The sequence below is a fragment of the Nematolebias whitei genome, chromosome 9, assembly GCF_014905685.2.
Source record: "Nematolebias whitei isolate Nwh7 chromosome 9, NemWhi1, whole genome shotgun sequence".
NCBI lineage: Eukaryota > Metazoa > Chordata > Actinopteri > Cyprinodontiformes > Rivulidae > Nematolebias > Nematolebias whitei.
Window position 1 is genome coordinate 30,778,822 of NC_056506.1, and position 21,308 is coordinate 30,800,129.

Consider the following 21,308-nt stretch of genomic DNA (forward strand, 5'->3'; position numbering starts at 1 on the left):
TTTGATTTATATCAGGTGGATTGACTTTTTTTTTTTAAACGTTTGACTTTTTATGAGGAATAAAAGTCTCAATAATGCGACGGTGTGAACAGATTTAGGTTCCAACAAAACAAATAAAATCTGGACCACACGTATGGTGGCGCACATTCTTCCGGCCTTAAGGCTAATCGGTGTGTAGGGATTAAACGTCCACCAGGAAGCGCATATATATCCATTTTCATTATATGTTTCTTTAATGGCAGACAGTTAAACTTGTCGCAGCAGGACAGAAACTGGAGCCGTTCATCTCAGCTGCACTCTGCTTCGGCTCCACTTGGGGGTTCTGGTGATGACGTCTAAACTGGATCGCTGGATGCTTTTGCAGATATGAACCATTTCCATGCTCCTGAATCTGTAATCTAACTAACAAATAACTGAGGCACCGAGCAGGAAGTGATTCTTCGTGTTTTTTTTAATAGATTAAAACGTGCATCATTGCAAAACACTGAAACGTTTGGACTCACGTGCAAAGTACTGCCAGGGGGTGAACGTTCTGCCATTGTCCACGGAGCGCTCCAACACCCACAGGTCAGGACGAGGTGAATTGGCAAACTTGATTAGGACGTACGCCACATGGAAGAGCTGAGAACCAGGACACAAAGAGCAGGCTAAACAAAAGGCGCTCACTGCTCAGAGCGGATTTTGGCAAAAAGCTGCAGCTTCCTGTGCTCTGCTGCTTCTATTGAGTAAAGCCTCAGCTTTTGGGCTCTGACAGGTTTCTTATTTCCTTTCTTGTGAAAGTCTGGGCTCAACGTCAACATCGGCATTGTGTTTCTTTAAGGAATCCTGGCAGAATTAATGACTTGAACTGAACTGGGTTTTCCTGCCTTGAGATGGTTTGTATTCAGCTTGAGTGACTGCAGCAGAATCTGGGCACGCAGAAAAGTTCAAACAACCTCCGCAGGTGCGGCCAGTTCGTGAAAAGACTTACCTGATTCCCGTTTGTTCTCTGAACTTTTTTATCTCCCCCTCCCATCGGATCATAGAGTCCATACAAGGGCAGAAAACGCTGCCAGTGATTGTCTCTGTCAGGCCCCTGATTGCTCAGTGAGCTGTGCTCCCTTTGCATTTCATCAACATTATTCACAAACGCTGAAAGCAACTATAAATGAGCTTGATTGACCATTGTAGGGCAGAAAGGTCATTTTTAGGAGCCAAAGCTATTTTTTTTTTTTTTGTTTGGTCTTCAACCCTGCAATGCCAAACTGCACGTGACACTTAGTGTCAACAAAAGGCCACGCTTAAAGAACGCCTAAATGCTGACAAAGAACCTAAAGTGCAGCAAGGCTCAAAGGAAGAGCACTACAAGAATGCACGCTCGGCGTGCAGCTGATGAATAAAATGTTGTACCCTATCTTTAAAAAAAAAAAAAACATTTTTGCAGGCTGTCTGTCTTCAGAATGATGAAGGCAGGCCCACACTCGTCTTTCATCCCTCAACACCTTGATAAAAAGCCAGGCAGGCGCTGAAAAAACAGTTTTCCATCTAACCCTTGCATGAAGCAAAGAGGGTTTTTTTTAGCACATCAAAGCTTGACAAAAATCAACTGACTGTTGAATCACTCGCTGTTTCAAAAGGTATCTACAGTTTTGGATGAATTCCTCCCCCTACCCAAAGAAGAAGAAGCCTCAAATTAGCCTCTTGGGTTGATGTATTGTGAGAGAGTTCAGAGGTCAACTGGAAAATGGTCTTGTTTTGAGCACACTGTCAACAAACATTAATAACTAACTACAAAATTAGCAGGTTGCCGACTGGGAATAGTCCCCAATTTGTCTTTAATCAGCAATGTTACAGAGGAAAACGGCCAGACTGCAAGAATGTCTCCTACAAACCAAAGCTTTGGGTGTGTCCTGAAATTAATCAGAGGACATTTCCACTCTCGTCTAACAGGATGCACAAATAACAAATAAAAGAGGGAAAAAAGAGGAAATGTGCTGTCATTTATTAATAGACGTAAGAGCTTATCGTTTCTGCTGAGGATGGAGAGGATGTTTAGTTCACACGGGCTGCGATGGCATGAAGGAAGCAGGGTAAAAGGCTAGGGGTGCCGAGAGACGTGCAGGCTGGCATGCAGACCCATCTCAAATTCCAAACATGGCGCCACCCCCCACCCCCCTTCAAAAGAAGCAGAACTCGCTGCTGCTTTCAGGAACCTGTCAGTGACACATTGCAGTGAAGATCCTCTCTGACACTTGTTCTTGTACCGGGGAGAGCACGAACAGATCCTCAACCGCCTTCATCTCAAATCCTACAAGCAGGCGGTGGTGGGGTGAGGAGCTGGGTTTGAAATAGTTTTTACTTAATTATGCATCACTAACGATGTCACTCAGCCACCATTGTTCCTGCGCATCTTTTCAAAACGAATAACTGTCTAAAAGAAACGGAGCCATGCGCCGCTTCCCCTTGTGCCAACAAAGTATTTAACATAAAAACCATCGTTTTCAGATGGATCAGAATCATGAAAAAGAACGTGCAGTCATGTTCCCCATAGCTTTGACATCATACATCATTATCGTATTTATTTTGGTCAAAGTTTTATATTTGGTCCGTTAAACCAGAACACAGGCCTTTTGCCACCAATGTGAGAAGAATCTGTCTCCGCTGACGTAAGCCTGGAAGAAGGAGTCCTGTCCAGGCCTGGCTTTCCTGCCTCTCCAACTGTATCCAGCCAAACTAAACACACGCTCCCGAAATGTGCCCAGAACATTTGTACTGTTTGGAGAGAGCTTGAAATATTGTGATGACACGTCGTGCGCATGAATGGAGGATTCCGGTGGTGTGAAAGATTTTAAACACGTTGACAAGCGTGTGGCTAATAGACTTGGAATAACACTTGAGCTGAGCCTTCCCAGCATCGGCAGCAGCTTTAGATAAGGCCGCCATGCGAGGGGGGTTTAGTGTGAGACTGGTTTCGCAAAGGTCAGAGCCTGAACGGTGGCAGGTATGGACAACCTTCCTCGCTTTTCATCACCCTTCTTTAATTCCTGACCTTGACGGCTGCGTGTTACAAATACGAGGCACGTGATATCCAGATCTCCTCTTATTAACACATCGGAACCAAGAGAGCTAGCGACGTCCCATTAGACCAAACACCATTTTAACAACAACGCATTAATGTTTTCCCAGCTTTTTATTCTCCGTCTCACAAGGACAAAATGACTTGGGATGAGCACTTTACAATCTACTGAATCTGTTGATTGTGAGTCGGCGTAACGCCTTATGTTGTTGTTGCCTGAATTATCAAATGTACACGACAAAACCTTGAATAATAAAATCCAGTTACTGATTATGACCGTTTAAATGAGATAAACCTTTAACGTCACATGTGCTTGACCTTGTACCCTAAGAGAAATCAAAATATTTAAAAAACCCTGACTGCTTAACCTCTAGCCAGATAATTAAATAAGGTGAGCCGTAAATTTACAAAGAAGTCGCTCGCACACGTTTTAAACGGTTAGGATTATGGTTTCTGTAGCAATGTCTTGACTTAATTATCCATAAATTTGACATTTTGAAATGTAGTAAATACTGTGTGCTGACAAGTAGAAATGAAACATTTAGACATGATGCAAAACTAACAACTTGATTCCAAAATGTTGTGGAAAATGATAATTAAAACAACCTGCATGGATTTGGTAATAAATCTGAAACTAGAGAAAACAACATAAGCTTTTAAACTCTTGTTTTAAATGTAGACATTATGTTTGGACTATTTTAAATAATTTGGAACTAAATGCTTGAAATCAAAATTAGAAAAGAAAAGTTGACCAGTTTTATTTGGCTTAGTTTTTCCCTGATAAATGGTCCCAGTTGTTCAATAATTTGTGACCTGCTTTGTTTTGTCAGAAGGTGACACATCTGGATTTGACTTAGTTACCAAATGTTTAGTTTTTATTAAGGACCTCTGTGTTATAGTTCAGATAAAGTGGGGATTCCAACAGCTGGTTCGTGTCCTTGATTGCTAGCAGGACCTTTCACAAAGTAAAAGTCTCTAAATTATTAATAAAAATTATTTGGCTTGGTGGTTAGTTCCACAGTCTTGTTATATTGAGGTTGCAGGTTCAAGCCCAGGTTGCATCAGGAAGGGCATTTGGCATAAAACAAATTGCCAAATCTGTCATGCGAGTTTCACTGTGGTGACACCTGATGAAGGGAGCAACCAAAAGAAACTTACTGTTTATAAAAATTGTTTAAATGAATTTTAAAAAGCACAACACTTTTGAGTGCAGATGGTGTTTTGTGAGAAAGATTCTCAGAATTTTAGATTGTATGAATCTATAATGATCATAACGATTCTAACAAAAGCACCACAGGTGGATCTGTGAGGCTGAAGCTTCAGTTTTGATTACATTAAGAGGCATTATGAATACAAAACCACACGGACAACATAAACACTCAATTATATATAAAAAATTATATCACTTTTTCAACAAAACAAGTAATTTGCATGCATGCTGAATGTGGTTTGGTGTTCCTGAAACACTACCATGTACGGTAATCTGTTGTTTTGTTGGGTCTCTGCAGTCTTCAGCCTGGAGGCTGTTTTTTTCTAAGGATAATTTAAAATTAAGATTTGTCAGATCAAATAACACTTTTCTATCTTAACTCAAGGCATGGCTGTTTGGCCCCAGAAAAAGCAGCGTAATATCTTATTCATGTTTATAATTTATCTTCTCTCCAATCTGGCTTCAGGAAACAACACAGCATAATGACTGCTTTACTACTGGTTTTGAATGATGTTGTTGAAGCTTTGATGCTAAGGATCACTGTGCTGCACTTTACTTAGACCTGTCCAAAGCTGTTGATACTGTAGATCATGACATCTTATGCCATAAGCTCTCAGATATTGGCTTCTCATATCATACTGTTGGCTGGTTCTCAAACAATCTCTCAAGTCAGAGGTAATGTGTTCGACATAACAGTACTTCATCTAGCTACCTAACAGTCACTAATGGTGTGCCGCAAGGCTCTGTTTTAGGTCCCACTCTTTTTACAACTTATATAAATAATGTAGGTCAAAACATTCCTGACACATCCTTGCATCTCTATGCCGACGATACTGTTGTTTATTGTCGAGCTAACGCAAAGGCTTTCCAGCTTCTACAGTCTGCATTTGACATCAACCAGTCAGACTTATTCCATCTGAAACAGGTGCTAAATGCCGAGAAAACCAAAGGGATGTTGTTTTCCAACAGAAAGTTGGTGCCAGCAGTTCTTCCTCAGAGCTCATCCACACATGGTGTTTCTATTGAGTTTGTGGATTCTTACAAATATTTGGCAATTTTGGTCAATGCACATCTCTCTTTTAAACCACATATCAAAAACTTACCTTCTTTATCAGAAATAGATCTTGCTTAACTTTGAATGCCAGAAAACACCTTGTAACTGCTACCTTTCTACCAGCCGTTGACTATGGTGACATTATTATTATTTTTTTTTAACTATTTACATGAATGCCCCTGCCAGCTCCTTGCAGATGTTGGATGCTGTCTACCATGGTGCGCTAAGATTCATCACTGGTTGTAACTACCATACCCATCACTGCACCCTGCACTCCTTGGTCAGTTGGTCATCATTATCTACACGTAGGATTTCACACTGGTTCATTTTCATCTATAAATCCCTCCTTGACCTGCTACCTTCTTATATCTTCTCCCCTATGTCACGCCGTCAGTGCAGTTACAACATGCACTCTCAGGACATCATTACCTGCAGCGTCCCCTCAGTGTGGACTGAACTTGGCAAAAAGGCCTTTTCCTACTCAGCTCCTGTAACCTGTAACACCTTGCAACAGGAATTGAAGATGTCGACCTTGACTTCTTTAGAGGATTTAATCAACTTGATTTATTGTTTTATAACACTACTTTTATTTTAACTGCATTTTTACTGTAGTTTATTATTGTTTGTACGTTATATGTTCTGTCTGCAACAGGGTGTAGAGGCAGGGCAGCCGGCTTGGGACCCGAGAGTCCCAGGTTCGATCCCCAGTCACTGCACATCACGTGGCGTCTCTGGGCAGCACGTCTAATTCCCAAAATGTCCCCCGGGCGCTTTCAATAGCTGCCCACTGCACCACCTGGTGGTGGATGGGTTAAATGCAGAGACTAATTTCGCCATTGTATGGAAACATACAGTGCTGACATTGTGATGACATTATTATTATTATTATTAAATGAGTCGTCGCGGTTCACTGGGACTAGCCTGTATAAATAAAGGTTGAATGAATGAAAAATATTAATTTATATCTTTATATTTATATATATATTTTATATTTTATATGACTGGTTAGCCACAGCAAGCAGGTCTCAGGTTTGAATCTCTGCAGACTAAAGTTTATCATTTCTCTTTGTCCCTGAGTGAGTTTTATTTGGGCACGACAAAGCAGGTTAAAATAAACAAGGGGTGCACCGATGTCCCCTGTGGCTGAAGGATTAGAAAAGTGAACGTTTTAAATTTTGAAGATATTTGGCTGGACTGAAATTTAACACAGAATGTAAGTAAACCTAAATGTTTTTGTGCAAGATATTCAAGTGTGTGGGAGTTACATACAGTATGTGCAAGAACAGTTAGGTTGTTTTTGTTTTTTTTGTTTGAGGCGGTGCAGTGACTGATCCTGGTGAGAGGAAAGAGCGATTTTATCCATCATCAGGTGCAAAGATGGAGCCAGGGGGTAGCCAAAGGTGGCCTTGGCCACCATAGAATAATCTTCAGACCCTCGCTGCCCACCCTAATTATTTGAGAAAACTTAGCAATATAAAAACTAGAACATATAGTTTCCTCCTTATATACAGTATACAGTATATATATATATATATATATATATATATATATTTACTTCTTTTTTTTATTTTTTTTTTTTTTTTTTTTGACACGGCAGCCCAATTTTCAAAATGAAACTTTCTCACTTGTAGATGCAGCCACACACCAAACTGGAAGTCGGTACCTCAAATATTTTTTAAGTTTTTGCACTCACAACATTCAAGAACGGTCGGACGGAGAGCATTCCCCTTTTCTCTCCACAACAGGGGACAATAACCAACTTACAGAAGTTCTATGAAAAATGCAGAAATTAGATGTGTCTTCTTTTTAAAGCAATGACATCTAAAGCACGGAGATCATGGCCATATTGTTTTTTTAACCTTGCTCTACTCCTACAAAGATTTTTCTGAGTTCTTAGAAGAGATTGTGAAAAACAAAACAAACTTTTGGCTCAGTTTTTCAATGTTAAACCTCTCCATCTTTCATTCTGAAAGGTTCAGCCACTTTGAGACACTTTTTGCCACTTTTTGTTACTCAGTTACTGACTTGTTACCAGTTAACCAACTTATTTATGAAAGGCTCCAACAAGGGAATTAAAACATAAATGAGTTACTAGAATAAGATTCATTAGGGAGAATTATTTTAAAAAATGTTAAAAACCTATTTGATAGGATTTTGCCGCTTCAGTGTTTAATATGATGTCTTGAGGTTTTTATTAATTAAATACAGGCTTTAATTGTGTACATGCTGATTCAACATTTTTCCCACAAATTTACATTGATCTCTTTATTTCTTTCAAAAATATTGTCCTCTTTGAAATTTGCTTTAGCACACCGGCTCTATTTTTGCCTTCTTATATTACTTTTAGCTATTAGCTATTGTTTGACAACTTATAGGTTTTAACTGCTTTGGACTTTTGACCAGTTTTGCTGCTTTTAGTTTTTACCCTGCCATTTGATATTAGGCTTCTTGCTAGCCTTTTGATACTTGGCCTTTGACTTATTTAGCTAATCTTTGATACTTTTTGCTACTAACTAGCCTTAGATACATTTAGCTATTATTATTATTATTATTATTATTAACAAAGAAGAATCCTGTCACGATTAATGGCTTTGAGTTGAACCCAAAGAGCAAACATAAGCAAGAAACTCAAAGGTAAAATAAAGACATAAATTTATAAAACAAGGAAACAAAAGGCTGACATGGCAGCAAAACTTACAAGAAATAAACAGGAGCAGGGTGACATGGAGGACGACAGGTTGGGGAGGACAGTCCACAGACAGGGAAGAAACAAACTGACACAGAACTTATAGAGGACACTAACAATGACGAACACCTGGGTTGATTGGGATTGAGGACAGGTGAGACAGGAGCGAGTGAGGGAAGAAACACTGACTAAGGCAGAACAGATAACACAAGAAAACACAAATCCTGTCAAATTAGTCCAGAAGACTTGACTTAATCTTGTTAGATTTACCTGGATTATTGAGCATGCATCAGGTCACTTCTTCAGCAGTCATTCGGCACTCAGCATTTAATGCAATTGGTCTGAAATGCTATTTCTCCAGTGTAATAATCTTTTCATTTTATTTTGATAAAAAAATCTGACACATCATTACAACAGCACGGTGGCGCAACTGGTAGAGCTGCTGCCTCTCAGCGAGCAGGTCCTTGGTTCAAACCCCGGTCCAGGGGCCTTTCTGGGTGGAGTTTGCATGTTCTCTCCGTGCATGCGTGGGTTTTCTCCGGGTACTCCGGTTTCCTCCCACAGTCCAAAAACATGCATGTTAGGCTGACTGGTAACTCTAAATTGTCCCTAGGTGTGAGTGAGAGAGTGAATGGTTGTTTGTCTCGTTTGTCTCTATGTGGCCCTGTGATGGACTTGCGACCCATCCAGGGTGTACCCCGCCCCTCGCACAATGATTGCTGGACATGGGCACCAGCGACCCCCGTGACCCAAAATGGAATAAGCGGGTAAAGAAAATGGATGGATGGATGGATGGACGTCATTACAACTGTTTCTAGAAACAGGTTGTAATAATCTGATTGTAATTCATGTTAAATCGCAGTGAAATCTCAGCTTGCAAATAAAAACGACAAGCCCTGCAGGGTCAAGGGATCTAAATCTACAAAAAGTTCAATATCTCAATAAAAATAAAAATCCCCATTTGAGCGAAATCCTCAGAATCTGATGACACATCATCATCTCAACATTCTGCAGAGGGGTGGGGGTGTTGCTGCCCAGTTTGTAACAAAGCAATGCCCAACTGTTTGTCTGCAACAGGTGAGGAGATGGAGGGGGAAGGGGGCTGTCTGTGTATTTTTCTCTGTCTCCACGACAGAATTAGTTATGTGGTAACACAAAAAGAGCTGGCTAAAAGTTACAGAAGTGTGACAGAAACATAATGAACATGCAGGTTTCTGCATGTCAGCGTCCTTTTTGAGGTTAAAAGTCTGAGCTGCAGCTGCTCAACAACTTTCATTCACTGTATCTGTGATTTTAAGTCAACACTGACACTAACAGGCTGGCATTTGGTGTAGTGATAGCTGAGAGTGATCCCCAACAAATATTCTGAGCTTTGACAGAGTGTGCAAAGTATATTTTTAAAAGTTTGTCCTTTCCTATTTAGAGTCAACTGCAATTTATCCCAGACACCACTGTACAGATAATATTGAAACTTTTAGAAAATAATCACTGAACACAAATTTACAACCGATTAAGTTTGGGAGCCAATCCATTTCAAGATGGCCGCCACATTCAACTGGCCTAAGAAACAGACAAATAAAAAAATGGATATAACTCAGACAATTTAACAAATACTGAAATAAAATTTGATGTTTCGATTTGATTCCATTTTTGTCACCTGTTAAATTTATATTTTATTAGACAAGTTCTGTCCTGGCAATATATCTTCTATTATGATGCAATATTTCCTCTCAGTGATCTTAATATAACATGCATGAGGATTTACACGCCATAACACAGCTGCATGAAACAGATCCAGGAAAACTGCTGCTTGCTTCCCATTGCATCAAAGCCTGCGTCAGTAAACCAGTGGCCAGTGATTAGCATTATGTGTACCAAACGATGGCAAAGGCCTTGCAGAGGTGAAAAGATCCCCATTAAGTCCCCACATGCTTTTCCATGCTGCTGCTCCAGATTTAAGCAGAGCTGCAGTCCAAAAAGTCAAACGTGATGCACTCCTCGAACCAGGCTGAATATAATAAGTCAGTAAATGTCTGCTGGGCTGGCTTAGCGTCTCGAGCCGACCCGCTAAATACGGTCACTTACATCACATTCGTCTAACCGCCTGTACCAATAAATCCACATGACAAAGCTTATCTCTGTGGCGGAGCAGACTGGATTTTAACTACAGTTTAATTAACATTGTTTGGCTCAAACATACAAATCACACTGACATCTTAATTATAATGACAGCATTTGCAACATTATTGGAAAAAAAACTCATTGTATGATTGAGAAAGAGGCAGCACAGATATGATTGGGGAAATTTTACACTATTGTCCCTGCATATGGATGATCCTGCTAAGAGGGCTGAGAGAAAAAGTACAAATATACTTTGTGCCGTTACTTGCAGTGATGTGAAAATGAAAGTTTTTGTACTTTTAAGTCGAATGATTTTCTATGTCAAGCCCATACTAAGCCTTAAAATGAGGTAAATATACCACAGATGTTCAAAAACACAACGTGTGTATTTCTTAACAAAAATTAAGCCAAACTGCAGAGTGTGACAGCCAGGTGCTTCTCATCAAATCATACAGTTACTGTTCTCCAGCGTGTCACGCCTCTATGAAAACTAAAGATTTGTCTGTTTATTGTCCCCTGTCATGAAGCAAAGACAGAGAATAGGAAATACTGACTGTCCATCTGTTTGTCCATGTTGAGTGCGAACTAGAAAAATAAATGAAGTACTGACTTCCATTTTTGTATAAGAACTGTCATTATCAAATATTGGGATGCCATGTTAAAATCCAAGATGGCTGCCGCCATATACAAATACTGGTATATAAGCCTATGAGCTATATCACTTTAAAAATGAGCAACCTTCTGAGTTCAGTTTTGGTGTGGGTCTGCATCTAGGCATAATCAAGGTCACTATCAAAAATTGTGGTGAGACACCCCCTTCATTTAAGGAAACTGTTTTCCATTCCCTGTTCAGTGCCTGTCCAGAAAAACACTCATTTTGAAAACTACAAAAATTCACTATTTACATCCCTCAGCAACAACAGACTTCATCTTACTGCTTGTTGCTGTTTTTTTTCATTTGTTTGTTAACGTAGTATCAAAAATGAGCAAAATCAGCATAATATTTAAAGACATTTTTCTTCCTATCATGTCATTATGTCTTATTATGTCCAAACTGAATTTCATACCCATCTGTTCACCACAGGCTCATGTTCGGTCTGCTGTTGTTAGGCCGTATTGTTTTACATCATTAGCGTTTAGCATATATCTAATGATCTTTTAGTACCGTTTGGCGTTCGTTTAGCGTGTATCTTAGTGTATATCTTAGATCTTTATATACCGTTTCTTTGTACACTTTATATTTGTGCAATTTTTGGGTGTAACTGGGATCGTGTGTACTTTGTACATAAATTTGTTCCACCTCATGTACCACATGTGATGCAGATGACAATAAACTTGACAAAATTGAACTTGACTTGAACTTGATAAATGTTAATAATGAAATTTTATTTACAAACAATTACTAATCTTCCAAGAACCAGATATTCAGGCAAATTCACCCAAGGTCCCATTGCTCAGTGCCTATAGAAGCTGCAGTAAACCCTCCAGCTACATATCAGACTGTAAAAGCATCATTTAGTACATTTTAAATTAAATATGACAGTACCATTAAAATATATAACAAACTATTGTGTCTCTTTTAAGGGTCACCAGAAGGAAACTCCTATGGTCTTTTAAAAAACAACAGTCCAGGCACAGAGGCAGAGGGCTCATGATCTGGGCTTGTTCTGCAGCAGCCCTGAGCACCATACACTTACTGAGTCATTCAGAGTAAACTTTAATATTTTACTTATATGAGAACTGAAAAGTCATCTGTCCAATGGCAGAAGCCTGACCAAACAATGCAGTAAGACACTGATCCCAAACACAGAAGTAAATTTGCAATAAATGGGTTAAAAAATTAAAAAATAACCAAATTATAATAACTCAAAGTTCAATCTGAATAAAATATTGTGGCATAAATGTTTAAACAATATGTGTTTCTTCAAGCTATAGAGTTATACGGTGGTCTTGGATTTTCCTAAGAATTGTTACATTATTGATGTCATGTCTTGTTACTGATCTGAAGTTTTATTTTTTATATGCAGTATATATATATAAATTGGAGAAGTCAAGGATTTTGGTTTATGTCATCAAACCTAGAATTCTAAAAATGAAAGAGACTTTTATCTCTTTCTATTATTCACGCTGGTTGAATTGTTCTTTTTCATTTTTCGTCCTGAAACGTCTCAGCAACAAAAGAAACCGTCCAGATGACCTGACTGAACATTGTCGGATTGTTCATTTTGTTTTCATTTTGTCGTTTTTCTCGCCACCAACTCACACCACCTCACTATTTTTAACCATTTACCCTGAGAAAAAAGAAGGGCTAGGTCAATTTCAATGAGGCTTTAAGAGAACCGAACCTTTGTGAGAGCCTTGAGAGCGCAGAAAGGATGTCACACAATACCGTCTTGAAGGATTCTGACACAAAAGGGGGCGACGGCTGCAAATAAAACACTCAAACCAACTTTGGTGGGAGGTTGTGCCCTGAGAGAGAGGATTAGGTTTCTGGGGAATGGCTCTAAAATTGAGTTTTTGAAGGCTTTGTCTTGTTGTGATTGCAGAATCGAGAGTAGAGCAAAGCCAACCTTGACCAAAGCATTCCCTGCCATTTATATTACAAAGCCAAGTCATGGACTTTTCAAGTATTTACATCCTCTTAAGTTAAAAATGTAATCTGCAGATTTTCTAATATTGCCTACTTAGCAAATGAGCTATTAAACAGAGGAACAATGGGATGTTCTGGAGTCTAAAGAACAGCTGAACGCAGCAAAACCACCCAATGAAGAGCCAACAATACTTGACATCCAAAGCAAAATTTATCAGCTTCCATCTTTGCATGAAAACTTTGGTATCAGCTCTTGAATATCAGTCAGGAATAAATCAAAACCATATTTTAATCAGTAACTGTCCAGCATTAATCTAGTACCCAATCACCAGGCAGTGTAGAGGCGTACAGCAGTAAGCCCTGGTATGCTTTCCTCACATGGTCTACTCTGCGCTCACTCAAGCAGATAAGCATGTGTGGTCATGGCTCCTAAAATACATTCCCAAGAAAAAAAGGGGGCCAGTGGCAGTCTGATTTATGATGTAAATGTTTAGCAGAACAACGACTTCCCTACTGCGTCTTTTAATGGTTTAACAAGCGTCAGACTTCCAAGAAAAAATGTGTGCTTCTAGGTTTTTACCATGTATTCCTAATGAGATTTTAAAAAACTATTTTATCAGTCAAAGAGAACTGAAGCGTGTGGATAAAAGTAAACTTTGATCCGTGTTGACTTTGTGGATTCAATGTCTCTGATTTGTTATATTCATACAGTTAATCACAACCCAAACTATTCATCTGGGTCAAATACACATTCATGCCAAACATCTGTCATATAGAAGGCAACTGATGACCGTGGAGGTCATTTCCAGATTGAAGATAGGATTTGTCATGGGCGGGGGGGTCAAAGGTCAAGAAAACAGGGAGCAGCTTGCCTGCTCACACTGCCCTGTCTGAGACTTATCTAGCAAAGTTCAAGCTGAAGGCAGTTTTCAAAGTGCTCACGAGACAGGAAGTACTTAGAGTGGCACATAAAGGTTGAGGCACCCTGGTTCATAATATCTTTGGGGGGATTTCTAAAACGTGTTGGCAACAGTTTTATAGATTTCAAACAGCTTTCCATGTTAGAAGAAAGTGCTTTTTATTGTCATCATCGTATGTGCACATACAACGACAAAATGTGTGCTCTGCATTTAACCCATCCCACGTGAGATCCATCCAAGTGGATAAGCTACTTCAGTGCCAGCGAGCAGTTCGGGAATAAATGAAACATAATGGAGGTTTTGGCATTTCAAGGTTGACCTTTTTACAGTTACCGGTAATAATGTGTGTAATCAAAGTCAATGTTTTGTGGAGCATGGTGGTCAGATAGGGTCACGTCTACTCCCAGTTCTTTAACATCTAGCTACGTCATTCTAACTCCTTGCAACATTCCATGTGGAGGATATTTTCTTCTCACAACGTAAAATACCAACCAAACTCATTGACAAATATATTTGTATACAAAAGTCAATAAAAACAGGTGCAAAGGACAAAAACATTAAAGTTAAATGCCGAACTTGAATACCAGAAATAGCTATGAATCTATTTCACCACGTGATGCCCAATTTTACACATGCACATTAGTAACTAAAAGGTCAACAACAAAAACGCAAAGCACACCCTGGGCACTAAGTATTGTCAATGGAGTCCCAGGATGAACTTTGTCTTGTCTAGATATGTAAAATAAAAAATACTGACATTTTGCTAACTAAAACTGTGGATTAGGGATGCACGATATTATCGGCATGGTATCGATATTGGACGATGTTAGCGATAAAGTTAAATATCGGACATCGGACATTCCATCGAAATAACTCACCGATATAAAAGACATTGTTTTTGTATGACAACCCAGTGACAAGGACGCCTGCAGCGCCAGCACAACGTGATGACGTCACACGTGCCTACCTGATCTGATCACGGCGGGAGAGGAAGAAGTCAAAATGTCTGCGTTGTGTACGTTTTTTAAAGTGTCGGAAACTGACAGCAGAACTGCTATTTGCAATGACTGCTCAGCGTCAGTGATGCGAGGAGGAGCGAAAATGAGATCCTACAACACTTTGAACCTAATAAACCATCTCAAGGACCACCATTCCAACCATTACAATGAACTGGTGGCCAGAAACAAAAGCAAAGAGTGGTCAACAGAAACAAAACCTCACCAGCAGTCCATTCTACATGCTTCGGACAAAGCAAGGAAATACATCCACGACCACCCAAGGACAAAAAGTATCACTCAGAAACTGATGGAGTGTATTGCTCTGGATAACCAACCATTTTCATTTTCATACACTGAGGATATCGGATTTAGAATAGTTTTGGACTACGTTGAGCCTCGCTACATCGTCCCCATCCAGAGATATTTTACCGACGTAGCCTTACCCGAGTTACAAGTCGTCATTTCCAACATCATTGAGAAGCTAATAGCCGATAGCACTTGGGTGAGTTTTACCACAGACATATGGACATCAAGTGTTAGCCCCGTTAGCATGATTAGTCTTATGGCACAATGGATAGACAAAAACGTTGAACTTAAAAAGACTGTCCTTCATGCACAGGAGTGCAGAGGATCCCACACTGCAGCTAGGGGGGGAAATATCGGTATTGGTATCGGTTATCTGCCAAATAAGTTTTAACATATTGAAATATCGGATATTGACCAAATATCCAATACCATGCATCCGTACTGTAGATAACTGAAAGTATCCAAATATTCTTGCATACTTAAAGGCATCGCGGTTTATTAATATGACCTCAAGTCTTTCTCATATTTTGCCTGGAAAACCATTCTTAACGATGGTATGTTTACTGTGACATGCAGAAAGTAAACTTATTGGAAAACACCAGCAAAGGAACCATACACATATGCATTTGAAGCACACACACCATATCAATCAAGCACAGAAGTGGAGGTCTCGTGGTCGGGCTCGTTGTGCAGACAGACAACCTGCGCAACTCAGACTTATTGAGTTGTTACTGAATATAATAAAGTATATAATAAAGGGAAAATGAAAAGATATAAAACCCGCCAACAACACTAAGGGCTCTTGATTTCAGCCATGAGCATCCATGTTTAAAATGTTTTAATGGCAAACTAACAACTGTAAACTGGTTCATTCATTCATTTGCCCAAATTATCACACCAGACCAGTCCAAGCTGGGATAGGACCGTTAACTCAGCAGAGTCATCACTACAACTCGTGGTGTGGCCTTCGTTTCTTTAACAAACTGCTAACAAAGGTTTCAATCAGATTAGTCCTGCTTTAAACTTAGCAGAACAAGCTTCACTTCAATCCGGAAACAACCTTGTCGGAACAAAATTAAAAAAACAACTTTGAACTTTTTTTCACATTTTAACATAAACACTGACTGTGCCGTTATCTGGCATATCTGCTCCGAGCGCGGCAGAGACCAGCTGAACAGCCACCTGCATTCATCTTGAAAGAAACCACAGCGTCCATTCAGACCGTCTGTCTAGCCCACATATTTCATTAAACGTGTCGTTTATCTCCAGCTTTCAACGGAATCAACAAAGCTACAAAAGAACCAGAGGCCTTAGGGCCTGGATATCAATAATGAGCACTAAAACCCTCCAGGTAGGTAAAGAAAACACTTCTATCAGCTCGGAAACACCCAACTCAAATGTGAACAACCGTGACAGCCAAACATTAGAGGATTAGTGGTCGGAGAAGTGACAGGTATGTGGCGTGTGTGGGTGAGGTCGTGTGGTATCGATCGAAGGCCGGGTGTTGTCTGGTTGCCACAACTCGAACCACGCGCTTCTGAGCGCCCTGTAATACAGTAATGCTGCTTTCCCTGCTCCCAAATAAACTGAGCATTACCACGTATTAAAGGCAGACATCCCTGAAGGCCCTGCATGTGTCCATCCTCCTGTCAGGTGGGAGGGGTGGGTCACTATATTTAGCCATGTGGGATTTTCTCTCAGCTCACTGGCTAAAAACAGAGACAGAAAAGCCCACACCCATTGTCAGACAGGGTGTCCACTGAGAGACAAAAGGTGCAGCACGTGTGCAGAAGGGCGGTTTGGTTACTTGTCCAAAACAAGTCCTTGTTTGTGCACGAGGTTCCACCTGCACATCTCAAATCTGATTTTGCAAGCCTCTGATCCCTAATCCAGAGACCGCATTCCTCTCTTTCCACACAAGGGATAATTGAGCATGAGGTACAGTTTTACGGGCTGCAGGCCAACCTTCTGCCAGCGCCACGGGTCATGATGGAGGCTCCAGCCAAACGGGCGTGAATCTGATTCCTGGCAAGAGTCCAGCTGCAGCACATGATTGCTGCTTGCTGAGGTGATGAAGCTCAAACTACAAACATAATAACATAACACCTCTGGGACCTTATGATAAAAACAACGTGGGTCAACCCATTCAAAACAAATCCAAACTCACAGGAAAGCAAAAAACACAAGCGGTGGTGACGCTTCAACACTTCACATCAGCAGGACGAGTTTGTTTCCCCAGCAGCACAAATTATTTTCCTCCTTCTTTGACAATCAGGTGCCACATTTTACTGTCACCACCAACCTGTCATTATTCACACAGCTGGTAAACATCTGGTCGTGCACAGAGCAGCGTGATTTTCTCACCTGCCCGAGGTCCAGGGTAACGTTCACCTCGTTGTAGACCAGTCCCTTGGAGAGAGGAGGACTCTGCCACCACCGCTCTGTCCCATCAATGGCACTGCTCACTGGGTGGGCTTTGTTTGGCTCCATGGAGTTGCAGTAGTCACAAAACTGACCCTAAATATAACAATGTCACATTATTGGAATATAATTCACATCAAAACTTTTGCAGCACAGAAAAAAAAAAGAAGAAATTATTGTAGAGTAGAGAATTTAATGGGCACTTTTGAGAGGATGTTGAAGGACATTTCCTTTAGATGTGGGAATCAGAGTGAGTAAAACTATTTCTGGCAGTTGGACATGCTGTGCAGAGAAAAACTGTATCCTGAGGGGCTTTATCATTTACTGTACTTCTTAAAAATAAAATGGCTTATTAATAAAAATAATACCATTTTCTGTTAACAGTAAGATGCTATATGAAACAACCAGTTCCCAACATGGGATTTTAGCTGAACTCATCAGAGTTCTTGGCTTTACGCACAGATTACGCAGAGTTTACCTGAATATTTTGAGTAGGAAGTCCAACAGTGGGTCCTCCAACAAGTTTACAGTATAAATCATATCTCGGTGCGCCAGTCTCATCCTGTCCACAGGTCGCCGTGGCTGATATCCGGGAACCCTCTGCGAGGTTGAAGTATGGTGGATTCAAGTTGAAGCCCGTTAGGTCGTTGAAAGTCTCCTGTCCCTCCGCGTCCCTGAAAAGTGTCACTCCAGAGGTGAAAAATACAGCGAGGAGATGAACTCCCGTCACCCTCCTCGCCATGTTGCCCATCAGAGATCCCAGTAGATGCTGAGAGCAACCCGCTCCTCTGGTCATCTGGAGGTGTCCATGAAAACGCGCAAAACCGAAGTGGAGCTGCCGGGTTTACGCGCGGAGCTCTGTCCAGGAATGAGGGACGAAAAGCTTCGGGTTGTTCTCCCACCGAGTTCTCAGGTGTCTGAGCTCTGAGGGAGGAGAGAGGGAGGGAGGGGGGCAAAGGTCTGCCGTCACGATTTATAATCTGCCTTTACTGCCTTACCACATCCCGTGCGCACTGCACTCCTGTTATTTGTCTTGAACTTCGAAGCTTCTCAAATGTTCCTATTTGTTAGTCTTCTGCAAATAATCTGTTAAACAAGAACTTTCAAGGTGTTGAAAAAAGATGATATGTAAAAAAAAATGGCGCCAAAATCTCTAACTTTTTACTTTTTAGCAAGTTAAGTAAAGCAAAATCAATATGTATATATAAGTAATGGTGGTATAGCTCCCTGGCAGTAAAGTATGAAAGAAGCATGTAAGAAGCTAGAACTAGCTGTATGTAGTTGCACTCAAACATATCTTGTGTTTTTAATTCATTTTTTTAATCTTAAAACGTATAAAGCTTTAAAGTGAGCTCATCGCTGACCCTTTCATGGTGATCTGGCGCCCTCTAATGGAGAGAAGTGTCATCACACCAAAGCTTTGTGGATTTTAATATTCAGGTTTGGATTTTCTAACATGTGGAAGCCCATTTAGGCCACTTTGAATTTTTTTTAAGTCTGAAAGACATCATTATGAGATATTAAGTAATCATTTGGAAATACCATTTCAGAATTATGACATACTGTCTCATAATTACGTGACACTTTCATTAAAATTATGACTCAAAATTATGTGCTTAACTTTCTAATTTGTAGGATGCTGGCTCATTAAGAGCTTAATTTTGAGAGTATCTTGATTAGAAGATGTTAAGTCGTATTTATGAATCCATATATCATATTTATGAGATGCTAAGATAAAATGTTTATATTACACATCCCATCATTAAAGCTAAAAGCTTATAAAGTCGCTTTTAAAAGCATTAACTGTGTTGGACTATAGCTAGAGCCGATTTACAAAAGTTAATGTCAAAATAACGTTGGACTTTAAACATATACTGCATTACTGACATATGTTTATTTATTTATTTTATTAATTGTTGAACTATGTATTTATTTATATATTTATATGCATGCCCTCTGGCACCAGAAAGTGCTGCAGAACCCTCCACACCCCCAGTTCCCTCAGCCTATATGGTAAATATGATTTAAGAGGATCTTTTATTTAGAGTGGCTTTTATTTAGAAAATGGCTTTCATTTCAACAGTAATTTTTAAAAAATCTTGCTTAATTATGCTTGCTTATTAATGTTAATGCTTTGACAGATGATCTAAATAAATCCAAGCACAGTAAAGAAAATTTGTATGTCATAAAATCAACATCCCATTGGACTTTACAGGATTCGCTCAGCAACCTTTGTAACTTGCAGAGCAACAATAAAAGTCGGTGACTCATTGGCAGGAGTTCGCAGCATGGTTCCCATTCTTGTGACGGGACAGGCTGGTTTCTTTAACCCGCATGTGTCACCACTGAGGGAGGGGGAAGTAAACAGGAACTGATCACACGCTGAACCAAACAGAACCTGAAGGAATCAAGAGTTCATTCTCTGTTCTTCTAGTTCCAGACTCCGCATGGAGCCAACTAATCTACAGGTAGGGTGAATAACTTTTAGTTCTTGTTTTTAGGGCCAGAAGTTTCTCTGTCAGAGTTGAGCTACATAATTCATAAACAGATGCAGTGTGACAGGTTTCATTTTGACCGATCGTTGTGATTCAGTATCAGGTTTCATGGGTCTGAGCTCAGTTCCTGTAGGAGATGAAGATGTTTAACACCAGCTCTGTCGTGTTTACCTCCTAAACTGAACAAAATGAATGAATCACATCAAGCCCACAGACTCAACACCAGTCTCAGACATAACTCCCACTCAGAAAAGTTCATGTTTTAAAAATGAAGTGACACGTTTCAGTGTCTACAGTCATGATTGAGAAAATCTCAGCATCACTCATGCTCCACTGGTGGACTGCACATATTTAAACCTCTTCTAATATTAAAGGTTTTGATAAAAGCGTAACACATTACACGTGTGTGTGTGTGATTAGTCTATATTGACACTTAATAAGTAATTGACCTCCTGAGAGTTCATATGGGGACACTGACCTCTTGCATCATGACATTTTATTCTGTTCAACTTGTTTTTATAGGAGATAATTTTATTGATAATATTGAATTTTCAGACTCATATATATGAGTGTGTGTGTGTGTGGGGGGGGGGGGGGGGTTAATTGTTAAAATAACGTTTGTTTTTATGTCGTAGACATCCTACTAATCCAAAAATTAATGGGAAGTTAACCCTCCTGCTGTCCTTGGGTTCAAAGGACCATAATGCTTAAAGCTGATGGCTCGAGAATCATTTTGACCCAAGGCCAGCAGGAGGGTTAAAATTGTACTTTAAACCAAAGCTTCTCAGGAAGTTCAAACTTCAAAAGATTTACCACTAAAGTTAGACAAAAGTAAATGAAAGTAAAGTGTTCATTTGTTGTTGGTTTTGAATAAACATTTTAAAGCATGAATACACGATGACATGAACTGCAATAACATCCATCCATTATCTTTTACCCGCTTCTTCCATTTTGGGTCACGGGGACACGGGTGCCCATGTCCAGCAATCACTGTGCGAGGGGCGGGGTACAACCTGGACATGTCTCCAGTCCATCACAGGGACACATAGAGACAAACAACCATTCACTCTCTCACTCACACCTAGAGACAATTTAGAGTTACCAATCAGCCTAACATGCATGTTTTTGGTCTGTGGGAGGAAACTGGAGTACCCAAAGAAAACCCACGCATGCACGGAGAGAACATGCAAACTCCACCCAGAAAGGCCCCTGGACTGGGATATGAACTGGCAATCTTATCGCTGAAAGGCAGCAGCTCTACCAGTTGCACCACCGTGCTTCCACTGCAAGAAGATTTTCTCCCATATTGTCCGTGTGATATTAATTATGCATGAATCTTTGTATCAGAGTATTCATGACTGATTCATTAAATTAATCAATTCATTACAAGTGTTCAGAAGAGACTAGAAATTTCAAATCTCTCTCTCTCTCTCGCTCTCTCTCTCTCTCTCT

At 40.1% G+C, this 21,308-nt stretch overlaps 2 protein-coding genes across 2 annotated transcripts in view; one reads left to right on the forward strand and one right to left on the reverse strand.

Annotated features, from left to right (window-relative positions):
* The window catches only part of LOC119415068 (laminin subunit alpha-3), an 82,794-nt gene extending 64,510 nt beyond the window's left edge, over positions 1 to 18,284 (reverse strand). The window contains exons 1-3 of the mRNA XM_037682205.1: positions 17,840 to 18,284; positions 17,305 to 17,457; positions 504 to 621 (exon numbers count right to left, since the gene is read on the reverse strand). Coding sequence (XP_037538133.1) covers positions 504 to 621; positions 17,305 to 17,457; positions 17,840 to 18,157 — 589 coding nt within the window. The 5' untranslated portion in view covers positions 18,158 to 18,284. The remainder of the gene's footprint in view (positions 1 to 503; positions 622 to 17,304; positions 17,458 to 17,839) is intronic.
* A 1,521-nt stretch (positions 18,285 to 19,805) lies between these two features.
* Positions 19,806 to 21,308, forward strand: part of vps4b (vacuolar protein sorting 4 homolog B) — a 14,869-nt gene continuing 13,366 nt past the window's right edge. Inside the window, exon 1 of the mRNA XM_037682207.1 lies at positions 19,806 to 19,829. Coding sequence (XP_037538135.1) covers positions 19,809 to 19,829 — 21 coding nt within the window. The 5' untranslated portion in view covers positions 19,806 to 19,808. The remainder of the gene's footprint in view (positions 19,830 to 21,308) is intronic.